Below are 18,398 nucleotides of genomic sequence, written 5' to 3'. Positions count from 1 at the left end.
AATTAATAAGGACATTTTTAACTGATTGTTACCAATTAAGGACATACTGATGGCAAAATTTAAAATGTCAGTCAAAACTGCTGAAAAATAATTAAATATAAAGTGAAAAGAAATTAAATATGAATATGAAAAGAAAGAGTTGTTACTCCTAAGGAAACTAAAGAACATATGGGAAAGATTTGATAAATATTTCTGTGAAATTTGGTAGAAACGTAACTAAAAGTTGGGGAAAATTACAGAGATTAGGAATTTGGCACTAAGCTTTCTTTGCAAAAACCTAAGTACTTTCTTCACATTAAAGAATCAGAAACTAGGCCGGGCGCAGTGGCTCATGCCTGTAATCCCAGCACTTTCGGAGGCCGAGGTGGGTGGATCACCTGAGGTCAGGAGTTAGAGACCAGCCTGGCCAACATTGCAAAACCCCGTCTCTACTAAAAATACAAAAATTAGCTGGGCGTGGTGGCACACACCTGTAATCCCAGCTACTTGGAAGGCTGCGGCAGGAGAATCACTTGAACCCGGGAGGTGGAGGTCGCAGTGAGCCAAGATCACACCACCGCACTACAGCCTGGGCAACAAAGGGAGACTCTGTCTCCAAAAAAAAAAAAAAAAAAAAAGAGCCAGGTGCGGTGGCTCACACATGTAATCCCAGCACTTTGGGAGGCTGAGGTGAGTGGATCACCTGAGGCCACGAGCTCAAGACCAGCCTGGCCAACATGGTGAAACCCCATCTCTACTAAAAATACAAAAAATTAGTTGGGCATTGTGGCGTACACCTGTAATCCCAGCTACTCAGGAGGCTGAGGCAGGAGAATCACTTGAACCTGGGAGGTGGAGGGTGCAGTGAGCCAAGATCAAGCCACAGTACTCCAGCCTGGACAACAAGAGCAAAACTTTGTCTCAAAAAAAAAAAAAAAAATCTGAAACTAGAATCACAGATAATGCATTATGGAGTTTGTTTATGAAGAGTGACAAAGTAGCACTGAATTAGTAAAATAATCTTCAGAGAAAAGACTTTGCCCTACATGAAAAGCCTGGTGAATGAATGTACATTTAAAAGTTTTATGCTGAAATGAAATATTTAAGTATGCATTATGTTCATGATCTGACCCTACTTTAAATAATTTTTGATTGATCCACTGATTACTGTACCCGGTTGTGTGACAACTGAGGGTCCTTCCTATAATCTAAGAGTTACCCTGATTTTAAAGTTTCTTAACATGACATTTGTTCTAACAAACAGGCTAGGATATCATGTAGGCCAACTCCTTACTTTCCTTTAAGGAAAGGAAATTGTAACCTACAGCTTTACCTGTTAGGAAACCACTCCCAGCAATAGAAGGAAAGGAGGTCACAAATTTTTTTTTTTTTTTTTTTTTTTTTGAGACGGAGTCTCGCTCTGTCGCCCAGGCTGGAGTGCAGTGGCCGGATCTCAGTTCACTGCAAGCTCCGCCTTCCGGGTTCCCGCCATTCTCCTGCCTCAGCCTCCCGAGTAGCTGGGACCACAGGCGCCGCCACCTCGCCCGGCTAATTTTTTGTGTTTTTAGTAGAGACGGGGTTTCGCCGTGTTAGCCAGGATGGTCTCGATCTCCTGACCTTGTGATCCGCCCGTCTCGGCCTCCCAAAGTGCTGGGATTACAGGCTTGAGCCACCGCGCCTGGCCAGGAGGTCACAAATTTAAGCCTGCCACTAGAAAAAAGGAAACTTCTTATAAAAAAACGCAGCTAGGGCCACAAAAGCAATAAGTTTAAGGCAAATTCAATACTCATATACAAGATAAAATTCTAATAGCCTTTGCTTTTCTAATGATCAGGAGCATTGTAGGAGATTTTGTCCCCTTAAATGCTGTGCTCTGAAACATAATCACGTACACTTATTTACATATGGACAGTAATTTTTTGATATTTGTGTGGCAGTATCCCAAACCAAATTACCTAGTCGAACTTGAAGGTGTGCACCATGATCCAGAGACCTATCTCTTATCAACAACGTTTCTTCTCTCTCTGGTCTCCTGTCAGTGAAGAGAGTTAATTTCTCTGAAGACTGCCTGCCATTAAGGTTTCAGAGATACCAATCTCAAAAATGGAAGGAAGGGGCAAACTCGTATTCAGTTACAGAGAGAATAAAGTCAGAATTTTAAACCTATTATTGCAGAATCTTCTCTGCATAGAGGTTACATGAAGCTTGGCCATGGATTCTAAGCAAAAATGATGGACCACAGCACTTTACTCCAGAAAACTAGGAAGAAGAGAGTTGCTTCTCTTCTGTCTTTAGGTAAGCAGACAAATAACCTGATTTCCTAAAAGATTAGAACTTAATACATGAATCCTTTTTCAAAATGAAGCATATGAAAAAGAGAAACTGATTAAAGGCATAAGAAAATATGCGTTTTTTGAGGGCTGGGTGTGGTGGCTCACGCCTGTAATACCAGCACTTTGGGAGGCCAAGGCTGGCGGATCACGAGATCAGGAGTTTGAGACCAGCCTGACCAACATGTGAAACACTGTCTCTACTAAAAACACAAAAATTACCTGGGTATGGTGGTGGGCGCCTGTAACCCCAGCTACTCAGGAGGTTGAGGCAGGAGAATTGCTTGAACCTGGGAGGAGGAGGTTACAGTGAGCCGAGATCACACGCCACTGCACTCCAGCCTGGGCAAGAGAGCAAGACTCAGTCTCCAAAAATAAAAAGAAAATGTGCCATTTTTTGGTGGTTTTGTTTTGAGTCTCCTCAGATATAATAAGGTGAGAGTAATTCCCTGGGATTAATTTTGCAATGAAATGTGTATATTGTGAAATTCTCTTCAGGATGATTTAACACCTACAAACTAGCAAAATTTTTATAATATGTGGTCAAAAACAGTGTTTCAACCACAATGTTTATTATCTAATTATTATTTCATCATTTCATACAGAATAAAAAGGAAAACTACCACTGTTGTATTTCCAAGATAAAAATATTATTTAGTTTTGCTCTTTTTTTTTTTGAGACAGGGTCTCGCTCTGTTGCCCAGGCTGGAGTGCAGTGGTGCAATCTTGGGTTATTGTAGCCTTGACCTCCTAGGCTCAAGATATCCTCCAACGTCAGCCTCCCAAGTAGCCTGGACTACAGGTGTATGTCACCATGCCCAGCTAATTTTTGTATTTTTTTGTAGAGATGGGGTTTCCCCATGATGCCCAGGCTGATCTCAAACATCTGGGTTCAAGCAATCCTCCCATGTTGGTCTCCCAAATTTTTCTCTATTCTTTCACACAAGTTAAATTCTAAGATATCGGCCGGGCGCGGTGGCTCAAGCCTGTAATCCCAGCACTTTGGGAGGCCGAGACGGGCGGATCACGAGGTCAGGAGATCGAGACCATCCTGGCTGACACGGTGAAACCCCGTCTCTACTAAAAAATACAAAAAACTAGCCGGGCGAGGTGGCGGGCGCCTGTAGTCCCAGCTACTTGGGAGGCTGAGGCAGGAGAATGGCGTGAACCCGGGAGGCGGAGCTTGCAGTGAGCTGAGATCCGGCCACTGCACTCCAGCCTGGGTGGCAGAGCGAGACTCCGTCTCAAAAAAAAAAAAAAAAAAAAAAACAACAACAAAACAAACAAAAAAAAAATTCTAAGATATCTATGAATTTATAGAAGACAACTATACAAAGTCCCATTTTTCTCCTTACCTGGCAAGCTTTCGCTATTATATCTGATGGTGTATCTTGTGAAAAGGCTGGTCTTAGAGCAGCTCCCACCTAGAAAAATAAATAAAGCATTTTATTTTTTATTTTTATTTTTTGAGACATGGTCTTACTCTGCCACCTAGGCGGGAGTGCAGTGGTGCGACCTTGGCTCATCACAACCTCTGCCTCCCAGGCTCAAGCAATTCTCCTTCCTCAGCCTCCTGAGTAGCTGGGATTACAGGTGTGTGCCACTACCGCCAGACTAATTTTTGTATTTTCAGTAGAGACAGGGTTTCACCATGTTGGCCTGGCTGGTCTTGAACGCCTGACCTCAAATCGTCCACCCGCCTCAGCCTCCGAAAGTGCTGGGATTACAGGTGTGAGCCACCGTGCCTGGCCCAAGGCATTTTATTTTTAAAGGTAAGTAGTAAACATAAAGCCTCTTGTGTGTTTGGAGATGAAAACACAAAAAACACTTCTATGTTCCTTTCCTTTTTATGACCTCTCCCTTATTTCTTTTCAGTTATAATAAACTCAGTCATACCCTTTTTCTTTTGCTTTCCAGGAGGTTATCATTATCAAATCTATATGAATGTTATATAAAGTAGGCAAAAATCTTGTTTTTTTTTCTCGTTTTTGTTTCATACTAAACAGGATTTTCCGACAAAGTCACGTTATCAGACATACCAAAAATTGCTATTGTTAGATTTTTTTTCTGTCTATATTTTTCTAAACCTATTTCTAAGAGTATTTACCTTATGAGTCAATCTTCTATCTGGATCAATTTCTTTAAACAACTGAGTAGTACTAAAGATTTACAGTCACTCCATGACGCTAGAGGACATTTAACCTCAAAAGAAGATGCTTTAAAAAGCTGCTCAAAAATATTAATTTATGCATTTTTGTTATATTAATAAGTAGAGGAATATGAGCTTCTGTTTTAAATAAGCCCACATCAGTCACAGATTCTTAGCTATATTAGATACAACAAGTATAAGTTGAATACAGGAGTAAGATGTAGTCAGCTCCTACGTTGAGATATTCTTCCCTTATAACAGAGATCCAGTTGGTCAGGTATATCGATAGTAGTTAGGAAATGAATCGAGACTCCCTCTCTATGACTAAAGACAGATGGTAATTGATCACAGTATGTGAACCAGTATTGGATTCTGTACTGGCAGAGAAAGAATACTGTATGAAATAGGTTACTGGGTTGACTGACACAACTGGAATATGACAGATTATGTAAAAGTAGTATATCAATGTTGAATTTCTTGAGGTTACCTATTCTGTAGTCATATAAGACAATGTTCTTGTCCTTTGAAAATACAGTCTAAAATGCTCAAGGGTAAAAGCACATGATTTAAACAATTTATTTTTAAATGGTTTAGAAAAAAACTGTGTGTTGGGGGAAGAAAGACAGAGAGAATCATTGTTGAAGCATATGAGGCAAAATTAACAATTGGCAAATATGAATATGGGTTGTAAGGTAGTTTTTTATTCTATTCTTGTAGCTTTTCTGTAAATTTGATATCATTCTTTTTTTTTTTTTTTTGAGACAGAGTCTTGCTCTCCCATCCTGCAGGCTGGAGTGAAGTGGTGGGATCTCAGCTCACTGCAACTTCCACCTATCAGTTTCAAGTGATTCTCCTTCCTCAGCCTCCCAAGTAGCTGGGATTACAGGTGTGTGCCACCATGCCTGGCTAATATTTGTATTTTTAGTAGAGATGGGATTTCGCCATGTTGGCCAATCTGGTCTCGAACTCCTGACCTCAGGTGATCCATCCGCCTCGGCCTCCCAAAGTGCTAGGATTATAGGCGTGAGCCACCGCGCCCAGCAATAGCATTTCTTCTTTTTTTTTTTTTTCTTTTTTTTGAGATGGAGTCTCACTCTGTTGCCCAGGCTGTACTGCAATGGTGCAATCTCAGCTCACTGCACCCTCTGCCTCCCTTGTTCAAGTGATTCTCCTGCCTCAGCTTCCTGAGTAGGATTACAGGTGTGCACCACCATGCCCAACTAATTTTTGTATTTTTAGTAGAGATGGGGTTTCACCATGCTGGCCAGGCTGGTCTCGAGCTCCTGACCTCAGGCGATCTGCCCACCTCGGCCTCCTAAAGTGCTGGGATTACAGGCATAAGTCACCGCTCTCAGCTGGCAATATCATTTCTAAATAAAAAGTCTTTTAAGAAACCCACCATTCCAATAGGTTGGGTATTTGGGAGTAAACAATTGTATATAGGTTTTCTTTTTTTTTTTTTTTTTTTTTGAGATGGAGTCTCGCTCTGTCGCCCAGGCTGGAGTGCAGTGGCCGGATCTCAGCTCACTGCAAGCTCCGCCTCCCGGGTTCCCGCCATTCTCCTGCCTCAGCCTCCCGAGTGGCCGGGACTACAGGCGCCCGCCACCTCGCCCGGCTAGTTTTTTTTTTGTGTGTATTTTTTAGTAGAGACGGGGTTTCACCGTGTTAGCCAGGATGGTCTCGATCTCCTGACCTCGTGATCCGCCCATCTCGGCCTCCCAAAGTGCTGGGATTACAGGCTTGAGCCACCGCGCCTGGCCTGTATATAGGTTTTCTATAGCTAGTTGGGCTAGAAGTTATAATTTCTTCACTTAAGATGTAAAAACAACGGATTATACATAATTCACATTTTAAATTTTTTATATATTTAAGCACAACTTTTAGATGAGGTATAGCGTACTGAAGCAAAGATTTTGCCATAATCACAGTAAAAAAAAAAAAAAAAAAAAAAACTGTTATTTCCTTGTTAACAAAATTTTATCCTTCATATAACCCCCCACTGCTAGGATTAGTTTACTGTGCCTCATTTGAATAACATAAGTACAGGTATGAATCTCAGGACTAACAAGCAGATCCCTCTTTTGAATGAAATAAAAAAAAATTGGGCGGGTGTGGTGCCTCACGCCTGGAATCCCAGCACTTTGGGAGGCCGAGGCGGGTGAATCACAAGGTCAGGAGATCGAGACCATCCTGGCTAACATGGTGAAACCCCGTCTCTACTAAAAATACAAAAATTAGCCAGACGTGGTGGCATGAGCCTATAGTCCCAGCTACTCGGGAGGCTGAGGCAGGAGAATGGCATGAACCTGGGAGGCGGAGCTTGCAGTGAGCCAAGATTATGCCACAGCACTCCAGCCTGGGCGACACAGCGAGACTCTGTCTCCAAAACAAAACAAAAAACTTTAAAAATATCTAACTCTTTCAGCAATACTTTTTTTTTCTTTTTGAGACAGAGTCTCCCTCTGTCACCCAGGCTAGAGTGCAGTGGCGCGATCTCAGCTCACTGCAACCTCCGCCTCCTGGGTTCAAGGGATTCTCTTGCCTCAGCCTCCTGAGTAGCTGGGACTACAGGCGTGTGCCACCAGGCCCGGCTAATTTTTTGTATTTTTAGTAGAGATGGGGTTTCACCATGTTAGCCAGGATGGTCTCAATCTCCTGACCTTGTGATCCACCTGCTTCGGCCTCCCAAAATGCTAGGTTTACAGGTGTGAGCCATTGTGCCCGACCTCAGTAATACTTTTAACTGTTGTTCTTAAGAGTTAATTTATCCTTTATTATACAAGGGGCAACTGCTATCTGTTTCTAAAAATGCTTATGGAGGTTTGCCATATAAAAATAATGGCAGCAAATCCACAACACTCTTTTGAAGGTTCCTTTTATCTCTTAAAGGGCAGGGCTAAATATCTAAACACAAGACTGGAAAACTGAGCTGGAATTTCTATTCTAGTTTTATCACTAATATGTTATCACAACTTAAAAATAGTGACAACAGCTTGACACTTATTTCTTCATTTGTGGGGTGACTAAAACTAGGTAACAGACAATGGAGATAGAGACGCATTCTACAGAAATAAACAGATTGCAGTTCCAAATGCAGTCCTTCAGGAAGTCCACACTTCTTCAGTCGTCTTTCAAAAGATCAATTTTAAATTTTTAAATAAATAGAAAATCTCACATTAGCCTGATACTGCTCCAGTATCACATGACCTGGAAATTCTGGCTCAGGCACAGACGCAAACTTCTTGATAATGTCTTCAAGTGCCTGGAGCCCAGCCATTCGCAGCTGGTTGCTATGATCAGTCGCAGCCATGAATGCCATGCGAATGAGGTCAGAGAGATGAAGTACCAAGAGGTCATCTAAAAATAAAAATAGAATGCAAAAATGAAAACTCTTCCAAAAATAAGTGTAATAACATAAAAATATGAAATGAAATACAGTTTTGATAAAAAACACAATCCACATATTTCATGACTTTGGAAATAGTAAAGATACTATATTCTTTCAAGACAACTTCCATATCAATCTTTCAAGAATAGTGATATACAATACAGTAATGTTGATGATGTTATAGGATGTACAATGATATTTGATGCCAAATACTTTTAACGTAACTTTCCCAAAATCAGTTTCTAATTCTTTAAGAACAAAGGCTTGGCAAACTTTTTAGGTAAAGAACCAGACAGTTAATACTTTTAACTTTATGAAAGAAAATAGAATCTTGGGACCCCAAACTCACTATGCCAAAGAGAAATTGAAGCTTGGGGACTGAGTCTTGCAATACTGCCTTCCTTTTGCTCCCAGGTAGCTGTTAATTTCACAACTGTGTGTCACTGCCTCATTTTAAGCCACGTTCCCACAATGACAGAAGGCCAAAAATCTTCCCAAATGGCCTCCTCTCACAAATTGCTCACAAGGAATCTTTCCAAATACATATCCCTCGCTAAGAACCAGCCCTAAAACCAAGTTCTGCTGAATCTCACCCTGACAATGTCAACTACCAGCTTATTTTCACAGGTATAGGACAAAGACAAGATGAGAAATCATCCCTCTCTCTACACTGAGGCCAATGCATAACCGACTTTTTCCTTTATTCCTCCTTTTCACATGTAAAATGTAGATTTACAGAGGCTAGGCAGGGTGAGGTGGCTCAGCCTGTAAACCTAGCACTTTGGGAAGCTGAGGTGGGTGGATAGGTTGAGCTCAAGAGTTCAAGACCAGTCTGGGAAACATGGTGAACCTCATCTCTACAAAACATACAAAAATTAGCTGGGCTTGGTGGTGTGGACCTGTAGTCCCAGCTACTCAGGGGGCTGAGGTGGGAGGATCCCTTGAACCTGGGAGGTCAAGGCTGCAGTGAGCCGAGAGCATGCAACTGCACTCCAGCCTGGGTGACAAAGTAAGACCCTGTCTCAAAAACAAAACAAAAAAAAACCATTTACTGAGGCTAATCAAAGCCTCACAGGAATATAATAACCATTTACCTCACTGCTTACCCTCCCTTCCCTTTTTTTTTTTCCATCCTGCTGTTCTTTCTTCTTTAAATAACGAAGTTCCCAAAACCCCCTTTGGATAAAACATGGGTCACAGATGCTCCTGTTACCCATGTTTTTTCCCAGGTGAATCCTTAACCTTGGCTAAAAAGCCCTATCAATTGATATCTGCGCTTCAGTCACTTTTTGGTTCACACTTTGTAGGCTATATTATCTTATTATTATTTTTTTTTGAGATGGAGTATTGCTGTGTTTCTCAGGCTGGAATGCAGTGCTGTGATCTTGGCTCACTGCAAACTCTGCCCCCAAAGGGTTCAAGTGATTCTCCTGCCTCAGCCTTCCGAGTAGCTGGGATTACAGGCCTCACCACCACACCCAGCTAATTTTTGTATTTTTAGTAGAGATGGGGTTTCACCATGTTGACCAGGCTGGTCTCAAACTCCTGACCTTGTGATTTGCCCACCTCTGCCTCCCAAAGTGCTGGGATAACAGGCGTGAGCCAGTGTGCCTGGTCTCAGGCTATATTATCTCCATTGCAACTACTTAGCTCCACTGTTACTGTGCAAAAGCAGCCACAGACAATACGTATAGAAATGAGTGTGCTGTGCTCCAGTAAAACTTTATTTACAAAAATGACTGTAGGTTGGATTTGGACAGTAGGCTGTAGTCTGCCAATCTCTACTTCAGAAAAACCCTTGTCAGGAAACTTAAATCTACAAATAAGAAGGAAAAGACTTTTATAAGAATAAGATGTGGAAAAGGGAAATGTTTTTCCTTTTAGACCTAGAGTAAAAGTTGTCCTGGATCTGTATGAACCAAGTTTAAAAGCAAGTCTCAAAATAATTAAAATGATACCAAGTAATTTAACTACATCCCAGAACAAAGTCCAAAATTATTTGGAACACACCAAAATCCAGCATTAATATCATAAAATTTATAATGTCTGACATCTAATAAAAAATTACCAAGAATGCAAAGAAGTAGGGAAATATGTCTCACAACAAAGAGAGAGAAAAAAAAAATCGGTGAATAGAAACAAGTCTAGAAATGAAAAAGATAAGAGAAGTAGACAGGGAACTTTACATAGCTATTATCGATATGTTTCCTATGTTCAAAAAAAGGAAAAGAAAAGCACGAAAATAATGAAGGGAGAAATGAAAGGTACAAAAAAAAACCACAAAGGGGAATTTAGAGATATAAAGTAAAATATCTGAAATGAAAACTACACTGGATAAAATTAATAGAGATTAAATGCTACAGATCAGTGAACTTAAAAGACATAGCAACACAAATTATCTAAAGAAATTATTAAGCTCAAGGCCTATAAAGTTCTTCAGGAGGCTTCAAAACCCACAAAGTATTTTTGAAGCAGTGACAATTCTATGGTTCAGCCTGATCTCCAAACAGTTCCTATTTAAATAAGTTTTTGTTGTTATTGTTGTTGTCAAAGTTACAAGTTGTATACCTTCAATTTTTTTTCATGTGCCTACCAAAAAAACTAATTCTAGAATCTTGAGTTTAAAAAGAATATCTGGCCAGGTGCAGTGACTCATGTTGGTAATCCCAGAACATTGGGAGGCCAAGGCGGGCAGAGGCCAGGAGTTTGAGATCAGCCTGGCCAACATAGTGAAACTCCATCTCTACTAAAAATACAAAAATTAGCTGGATATGGTGGCGGGTGCCTGTAATCCCAGCTGCTCGGGAGGCTGAGGCAGGAGAATCGCTTGAACCCAGGAGGCTGAGGCTGCAGTGAGCCGAGATCACACCACTGCATTCTAGCTTGGGTGACAGAGTGAGACTCTGTCTCAGAAAAAAATAAATAAATAAAATAAAAATAAAAGAATATCTGTTGCTTTGTGGGTGGGAGGCAAGCAGAGAAGGGAAAACATTTGGCTAGAAGCCCGCAGTGCTTCCTCACCTAAAGGAAGCAAAAACATACCACCAATAAAAGCAAGGTTTTTTTTTTTTTTCTTTTTTTGAGAAAGAGTCTCGCTCTGTCGCCCAGGCTGGAATGCAGTAGCGTGATCTCGGCTCACTGCAAGCTCTGCCTCTCGGGTTCACGCCATTCTCCTGCCTCAGCCTCCCGAGTAGCTGGGACTACAGGCACCCGCCACCACACCTGGCTGATTTTTTTTTTGTATTTTTAGTAGAGACGGGGTTTCACCATGTTAGCCAGGATGGTCTCGATCTCCTGACCTCGTGATCCACCTGCCACGGCCTCCCAAAGTGCTGGGATTACAGGCCTGAGCCACTGCTCCTGGCCAAAAGCAAGGTTTTGAACTAAGTAGGTTGAAGAGTTATCTGCACTCTCATGTTTACTGCAGGACTATTCACAGTAACCAAGATATGGAACCAACCTAAGTATCTATCAATTGATAAAGAAAATGTGGTATAAATACATAATGGAATACTATTCAGTCATAGAAAAGAATAAAGTCCTATTATTTGAGACAACATGGATGAACTTGGAGGCATTAGGTTAACTGAAATATGTCAGGCACAGAAAAATACCACATGATCTCATTCATACGTGGAATCTAAAAAAGTTAATCTAACAGAAGTAGAGAGTAGAATGGTGGTTACCAGAGGTTGGGTGGTTAAGGGTAAGATGGGGATATGTTGGTCAAAGTATATGGAATTACAGTTAAATAGGAGGAATAAGTGTAAGAGATCTACTCTATAGCATGGTGACTATAGTTAATGACAATACACTGTGTTCTTGAAAAATGCAAAGATGGTGGATGTTAAGTGGTCTCACACAAACATGGTAACTAGGTGAGGTAATGCATTTGTTAATTTGCTAGATTTAACTATTCTACAATGTATACATACTTCAAAACATCTTGTTGTACATGATATATATATATATATGTAAGTCAATTAAACAAATTTTGCCCATCTGATAAACTAAAAAAGTTAAGATGATAATTATTATGTTATATGTATTTTACTACAACAAAAAAACTGAGAAACAAACAAGAATGAGGTATAATAAACTACTGCCAAAATTTGGGAGAAAATTCCCAAGGCAGTAGGAAGTAGATTAAAATGAGTCCACTTATATTATGCCAACCTGAAAGTAAATAAAAAGACCTATTATTCCTCCTGCACTCTATCACCTAATTTACAAAGTCTAGGACTGTATCAATCTACCAAACCAAAATCTAGGCAATTGCTTCTGTAACGAGGGTGCCACTTTCCCCAACAACCAGAGTGCTGCTGCTTCTCTGCCCATCTCTATGTCTACCCTTCCAAAGCAAGACCTCTGTCTTTTTCTAAATCCCAGGAAGTGAACTCTTGAAAAGGTGGGTATGACAAGGGGACTGAACAAAAACTTCAAAGCGGAAAAATAATTAGGGGATTTATTATATGTGGGGAGTAGTAATTCTCTACAATTAAAGCATAGGAGATAGGAAGATGAAGAGATGAAGATGATACAGGAGAGCCTGAAGAGCACATTTACTGGGTCTATACTTTTTCATATACTCTGCCATGACTGTTCGGAATCAGAATGGCAGGCGGTGATGTTAGAAAGCATCCTGTTAGAAAGGATCCAGAGCAAAATATGCCAGACACTGGAATCTGGGTGGGAGCTGTTACAGCACCTTACCATCCAACTACAGGTGGGAAATACATGAACAACAAAGAACACGGGCAATCCACCTCTACACTGAGAGAAAATTTCAAATATGGAATCTTCTCTTTCAAGAATATATAAACAATTAAGTTTATTAAAGAAAAATGCAACCAGGGAAAAGAAAGATTCTGAAGATTCAGAGAAATGGCTAATCTCTGGAAACAATTTTCTATAAAAACCAGAATAAAATTAAAAAAAAAAAATCATGTGGCATCCTCAATAGGATGGAAAGAATCATGGCTGCTATGGTACAAAAACAGAAAATCTTAGAGAGTAAAACGGATATGATACAATGGAGGTGGGAGAAATGTAGACAAATTACAGGAAAATTAAAAAAATTAAAGCAGATTTAAGATTATTAATGAAGGCTAAAAAAAGCAAAACATCAATGTATAAAGAAAAAACCTGTGAGGATCTCTGAGCACTAAGGTAAAAAGAACAAGACACAATGAGGAAGAAAAACAACAGTTAAGATCTACAAAGAGGCCGGGCGCGGTGGCTCAAGCCTGTAATCCCAGCACTTTGGGAGGCCGAGACGGGCGGATCACGAGGTCAGGAGATCGAGACCATCCTGGCTAACACAATGAAACCCCGTCTCCACTAAAAATACAAAAAAATTAGCCGGGCGTGGTGGCGGCGCCTATAGTCCCAGCTACTCGGGAGGCTGAGGCAGGAGAATGGCGGGAACCCGGGAGGCGGAGCTTGCAGTGAGCCGAGATCGCGCCACTGCACTCCAGCCTGGGCGACAGAGCGAGACTCCGCCTCAAAAAAAAAAAAAAAAAAGATCTACAAAGAAAGAAAGGCCTACCTAAGGATTTTCACTATTCGCTAAATGTAGTACGCACACTTATGATTCCATGGCTTTACAAATTCTCTTACTTCCTCTGATTCTTTTTATTTATTTATTTTTTGGCAATCAGCTTTTTCATGTTGAATCCCTCCGCTTCTAATAATCCAGTGTGGTAGGCAGAATACTGGCAGCCCAAAATTTCCACACCTAATCCCTAGAACCTGTGACTATGTTACCTTGTAGGGCAAAAGGGACTCTGCAGATGTGATTATGGTTATGGAGTTTAAAACATGGAGACTGGCCTAAATTATCACGGCAGACCCAATCTAATCACATGAGTCCTTAAAAGCACAGCACCTTTCCTGGCTGCAGTCAGAGACACGTGAGGACTGAAGAAGCATCACAGAAAGATTTAACGCTGCTGCCTTTGAAAAGAGAGAAAGGGAGCCGTGAGCCAAAGAGTGCAGGCAGCATATACGAGCTGGAAAGAAAAGGAAAGGGATGCCCCCTAGAGCCTCCAGAAAGGAACACAGCCCTGCCGACGCCTTGATGTTACCCCACCGAGACTTCTGACCTCCAGAACTGTAAGATGATAAACTTGTGTGATTTTAAACCAAGTCTGTGGGCATTTGTTATAGCAGCCATAGAAAACTAATGCCACCAGTCTCTTCTAACCCTTTCTCTGCCTTTAAAACTTCAAAATAACCTTTTCTGTGATGTCTTCCCTGGCTTTATAGGAAATGAATACTATATGTTTTTTAATGTTCTCAAAGTACTTTAACATACTACTATTAGGACACCCCACAACCATTTGACTGAGAAGTCTGTCTCTCTGTCTTCTAGGCTGTAAGTTCTTCCAGGGTAGGGACTATGTTTTTTTCTTCTCTGTATCCCCACTGTATACCAAAAAATAGGATGCAGTAAATATTTGCTGAACAATGACATGAACAAAAACACTGTTAATGATGTATTGTGCTTTGCTGATACTCTATATTCAGAGTCTCATTTTATACATGTTGTACTACTGTTTTCCAGTTTGTATGTTTTTGAGACAGAGTCTTGCTCTGTCGCTCAGGCTGGAGTGTGGTGGCATGATCTTGGCTCACTGCTACCTCCGCCTCCCGGGTTCAAGCGATTCTCCTGACTCAGCCTTCCGAGTGGCTGGGACTACAGGCACGTGCCAGGATGTCCGCTAATTTTCTGTATGTTTAGTAGAGATGGGGTTTCCGCATGTTGGCCAGGCTGGTTTCGAACTCCTGACCTCAAGTGATCCACCCGCCTCAGCCTCCCAAAGTCCTGGGATTACAGGCATGAGCCACCGCACTCAGCCTGTTTGTTTTAAAAATATGTATGTGAGCTCTGCTGCTTCTTATACACAATGAAATAACCCAAAAGACATTTTCAATTCATAGATGTCAATATTGTTAATACATACAATTTGTCTTCAGCTATTTAAAAAATGACTGGGTGATAAAGAGACAACAGACTGTAGGATAAGGAATCTGTTACTCTATCACCTCTCAATTTCTCTGGGTCTCTTCAACTATGAAATGAAGGTACTGGGCCTGATGGTCTCTTTGTAAATTCCCTATAATATCAGATTCAGGGGATACACGGTATAAAAAGTTTACAAAAGATAAAAAATAATGAGATAAAAATTGTTTCCATAATAAACAATTTTCACCTTTGCAAAAATACCTAATAGCACTTCTGAAATTTGAGAGTTTGCAATCTACCAGGGCATTCATGAATTCTGACATTCTCCATGGCTGGGGATTCTCACTTTATTTATATGCCTTAAAATTTTACCATTTCCTTTCTGCTGAAATGCTAAAATCCAGGACAATGTACTAAGAAAATCTAAGTAACTGCCATGATTATCCTTTGGGCAAATGATTAAAGAGACAGACACACAGATCAATGTATCTTATGGACCACCTTCTTCAACTTATCTTCCCAATAGGAATCAGAAGATGAATAGGATGAAGAGTATGTAGAGGGGACAGAAAACTAAGATGAAAGGCAAGAGAACTTACAATAAACAAATGGCACATTCTAAAGCACACTACATCCATAGCAGTAAAACATCTCAAGCTGTAAAAATGCTTTGGGGAAAATAAGTGCTGATTTTAAATTTACTTGTAGGGTTTCGAAGTTTAGCAGAACGTGCCAAGGCAAGATCAAAGTGAGCCTGGTCTGCATTCTCACACAAATTGATGATTCGACACAGGCAATCCGCAGCAAATACTCGAGTGGCCCAGCGAGGGGCCACAAAAGGCTTTGATTTATCTTCTTCACCTAACGTGGTAAACATGGTATCATCATCCATCTCATCCTTCTTTTCAGATTCTTCATCTTTTCCACTACTTAAGAGAGTTGCAGTACTCATATCTATAACAAGAATAAGGAATATTATAACAACCTTACATAAGCAAAAATGATCCTTTAAAAAGTTATTAATGTTAAAAATTTTTTAATTTTAAAAAAAGACTAAATTCTTACTTTCTGGAAAACAGTAAAACTAGCAAAATTTTTTTTCAACAATCAAAAGCCAAGGAAAGGATAACATAAATTACTTTTATGTAAACTACATTTACATATTTCAACAGTTTTACATAGTATGTGTTACTCTAGAGTAACTCGGGATTTTTATGTATGAAAATTTAGTTTGAAGTTCCAAAAAATTTTGAAATACATTTTCCCAACAATATAAAAAAGCCCATTTGTTTATAACATAATTTAACCTTCAACATTTTGACAGGGATTTGTAGATCAAAAGTTATTACTTTTAAATATAAGCTCAGATTTACATGTATGTATCTTTATACATATATCTATATGCATATATCAGAAGTAAAACAATTTCCATTATTTTAAGAACACATATTAAATACTTACCACTAGAAGCTGCCAGGACATCTTTACAAAGCATTAGCCAATGAGAAAGTTTTTCTACTGCCAGCGAAGAAAGCATATGTCCCAAAGTGTCATGAATATCAGAACACAATTTTCGATCTGTCTCCCGGTCTAGCATTCCAAAAAGTAGTCCCTCAAGACCAGTTTCTGTTATATTAACACCTTGGTGCCGGCAATGAATATCACTTCGAGAACTAACCCCAGGTGCAAAAGGATTGACATCTGAAAGGTAATTTTTACAAATGAATTTGTATGGGATTTTTGTTGTATGCTATAGGTAACAATTATGATAAAGATCAAGTCTTACATATAAATTCACAACAGCCACAAAACCAGCTAGCTACATACAATTTAACTACGGCCTCTAGTTTACGTATCTTTGGGATCATAATTTAATCTGGCAATTAGAGTAAAACCTTGAACTGTAAAACTGATTATTCTGAGATATTGTAAACAAATCTCAGGGAACGCTCAATAAATATTTGATTCTAATAAGAAAAAGTGTGGGAAAGAGATATACAGCTAAATATATTTAACAAACTAAAAAACTGTTTTATTTGTTAGAAGAATAAATTGAAACTTACTGAGTCTTATAGTTCAGATTTTAAAAATTTTATAAAGTCAGAACACAAACTCTAAGTGGACTGTATCCTAACAGTTCATTTAAAAATTGGGAAAACTCAAGGCCGGGCGCAGTGGCTCACACCTGTAATCCCAGCACTTTAGAAGGCGGAGGTGGGTGGATCACCTGAGGTCAGGAGTTCGAGACCAGTCTGGCCAACATGGTGAAACCCCAGCTCTACTAAAAATACAAAAATTAGCTGGGTGTGGTGGTGGGTGTCTGTAATCCCAGCTACTCGGGAGGCTGAGGCAGGAGAATCTCTTGAACCTAGGAGGCGGAGGTTGCAGTGAGACAAGATTGTGCCATTGCACTCCAGCCTGGAAACTCCGTCGGGTGCAGTGGCTCAAACCTGTAATCCCAGCACTTTGGGGGGCTGAGGCAGGTGGATCACAAGGTCAGGAGTTCAAGACCAGCCTGGTCAAGATGGTGAAATCCTGCCTCTACTAAAAATACAAAAATTAGCTGGGTGTGGTGGCAGGTGCCTGTAATCCGAGCCACTCGGGAGGCTGAGGCAGGAGAATCACTTGAACCTGGGAGGTGGAGGTTGCAGTGAGCTGAGATCGTACCGCTGCACTCTGGCCTGGGTGACAGTGTGAGACTCTGTTTCATAAATAAATAAATATATAAATAAATATAAAAATAAAAAATAAATAAAAATTGGGAAAATCCAAAGACTAACAACCAAAAAGTAATGTTGTCACGAAATATTAGTTAAATTTCTTGCTTCATCGGAAAATCTTTTCATTCTTGTAAACAGCAGTAGTATATAACTGGTGGCTTTAAGAATGAGTATTACTATGCCCTCTGAAGTCTAGAGCCCTCTGAACCCTGAAGGGAGTAAGATGGAGGAATGGAGCTGAAAGGTTAACTATTTTTGTTTTGTCACCCCAAATACAGAATAAAGTGAGATTTGAAGAAAGTAGCCATAGTGAGTGAAATTCTAAAACAATAGAAAAAGTTAAATGAAAAGGTTCCAAGAAAAGAGAACATTAGAAAGAGATTAGGCACAGAGACTCTTCTTTCACTTAGCAGTGCATAGTGAGTATTTTCCCATTTCAGTAATTATACTTCTATAGTATGAATGTTAATGGCTACACAGCAAACCAATACATTAGGATAAAATTAATTGATTAATCACTGAGGACAAATTCCTTAAAAGAAAATTAATTGATTAGAGGACAAATTCCTTAAAAGGGAATTTCTAGGTCAAAGGGTAAGCACATTTTGAAAACTTCAAGGACACAGTGCCAAAAAACCCTCCAGGAAATGTGCGTGATTTTTACATTTCTATCTGTAGTACAAGAAATATCTATTCCTACTTTTCCCAACACTGGTTATAAACATTATTTTTAATCTTGATTAGTTTTATAGAAGAAAAATGCTATCTTATGAGTATAATAACATGGAATTGTTATATCACTGGAGGTTAAAGATACTTGTTATTTTTTCTTTATAAAACGTGCTCTAGTGGTTTTTAGAAGATG

At 39.9% G+C, this 18,398-nt stretch overlaps 1 protein-coding gene across 7 annotated transcripts in view; it reads right to left on the bottom strand.

The window, feature by feature from the left end:
* The window catches only part of HEATR5B (HEAT repeat containing 5B), a 106,795-nt gene that overhangs the window by 33,520 nt on the left and 54,877 nt on the right, over nt 1-18,398 (bottom strand). For all 7 annotated transcript variants that reach the window (XR_012422493.1, XR_012422492.1, XR_012422491.1 and 4 more), the window contains 4 exons: nt 16,275-16,514; nt 15,516-15,767; nt 7,634-7,815; nt 3,665-3,733 (listed from right to left, as the gene is read on the bottom strand). Coding sequence is in view for 3 of the 7 variants with exons in the window: in XM_065527174.2 (XP_065383246.1) it covers nt 3,665-3,733; nt 7,634-7,815; nt 15,516-15,767; nt 16,275-16,514 (743 nt within the window). In the remaining 4 variants the exon portion in view is untranslated. The remainder of the gene's footprint in view (nt 1-3,664; nt 3,734-7,633; nt 7,816-15,515; nt 15,768-16,274; nt 16,515-18,398) is intronic.

Source organism: Macaca fascicularis, chromosome 13, assembly GCF_037993035.2.
Source record: "Macaca fascicularis isolate 582-1 chromosome 13, T2T-MFA8v1.1".
Taxonomy (NCBI): domain Eukaryota; kingdom Metazoa; phylum Chordata; class Mammalia; order Primates; family Cercopithecidae; genus Macaca; species Macaca fascicularis.
Note: the sequence above shows the minus strand (reverse complement) of the source record. Positions and strands in the feature narration are given on the sequence as shown.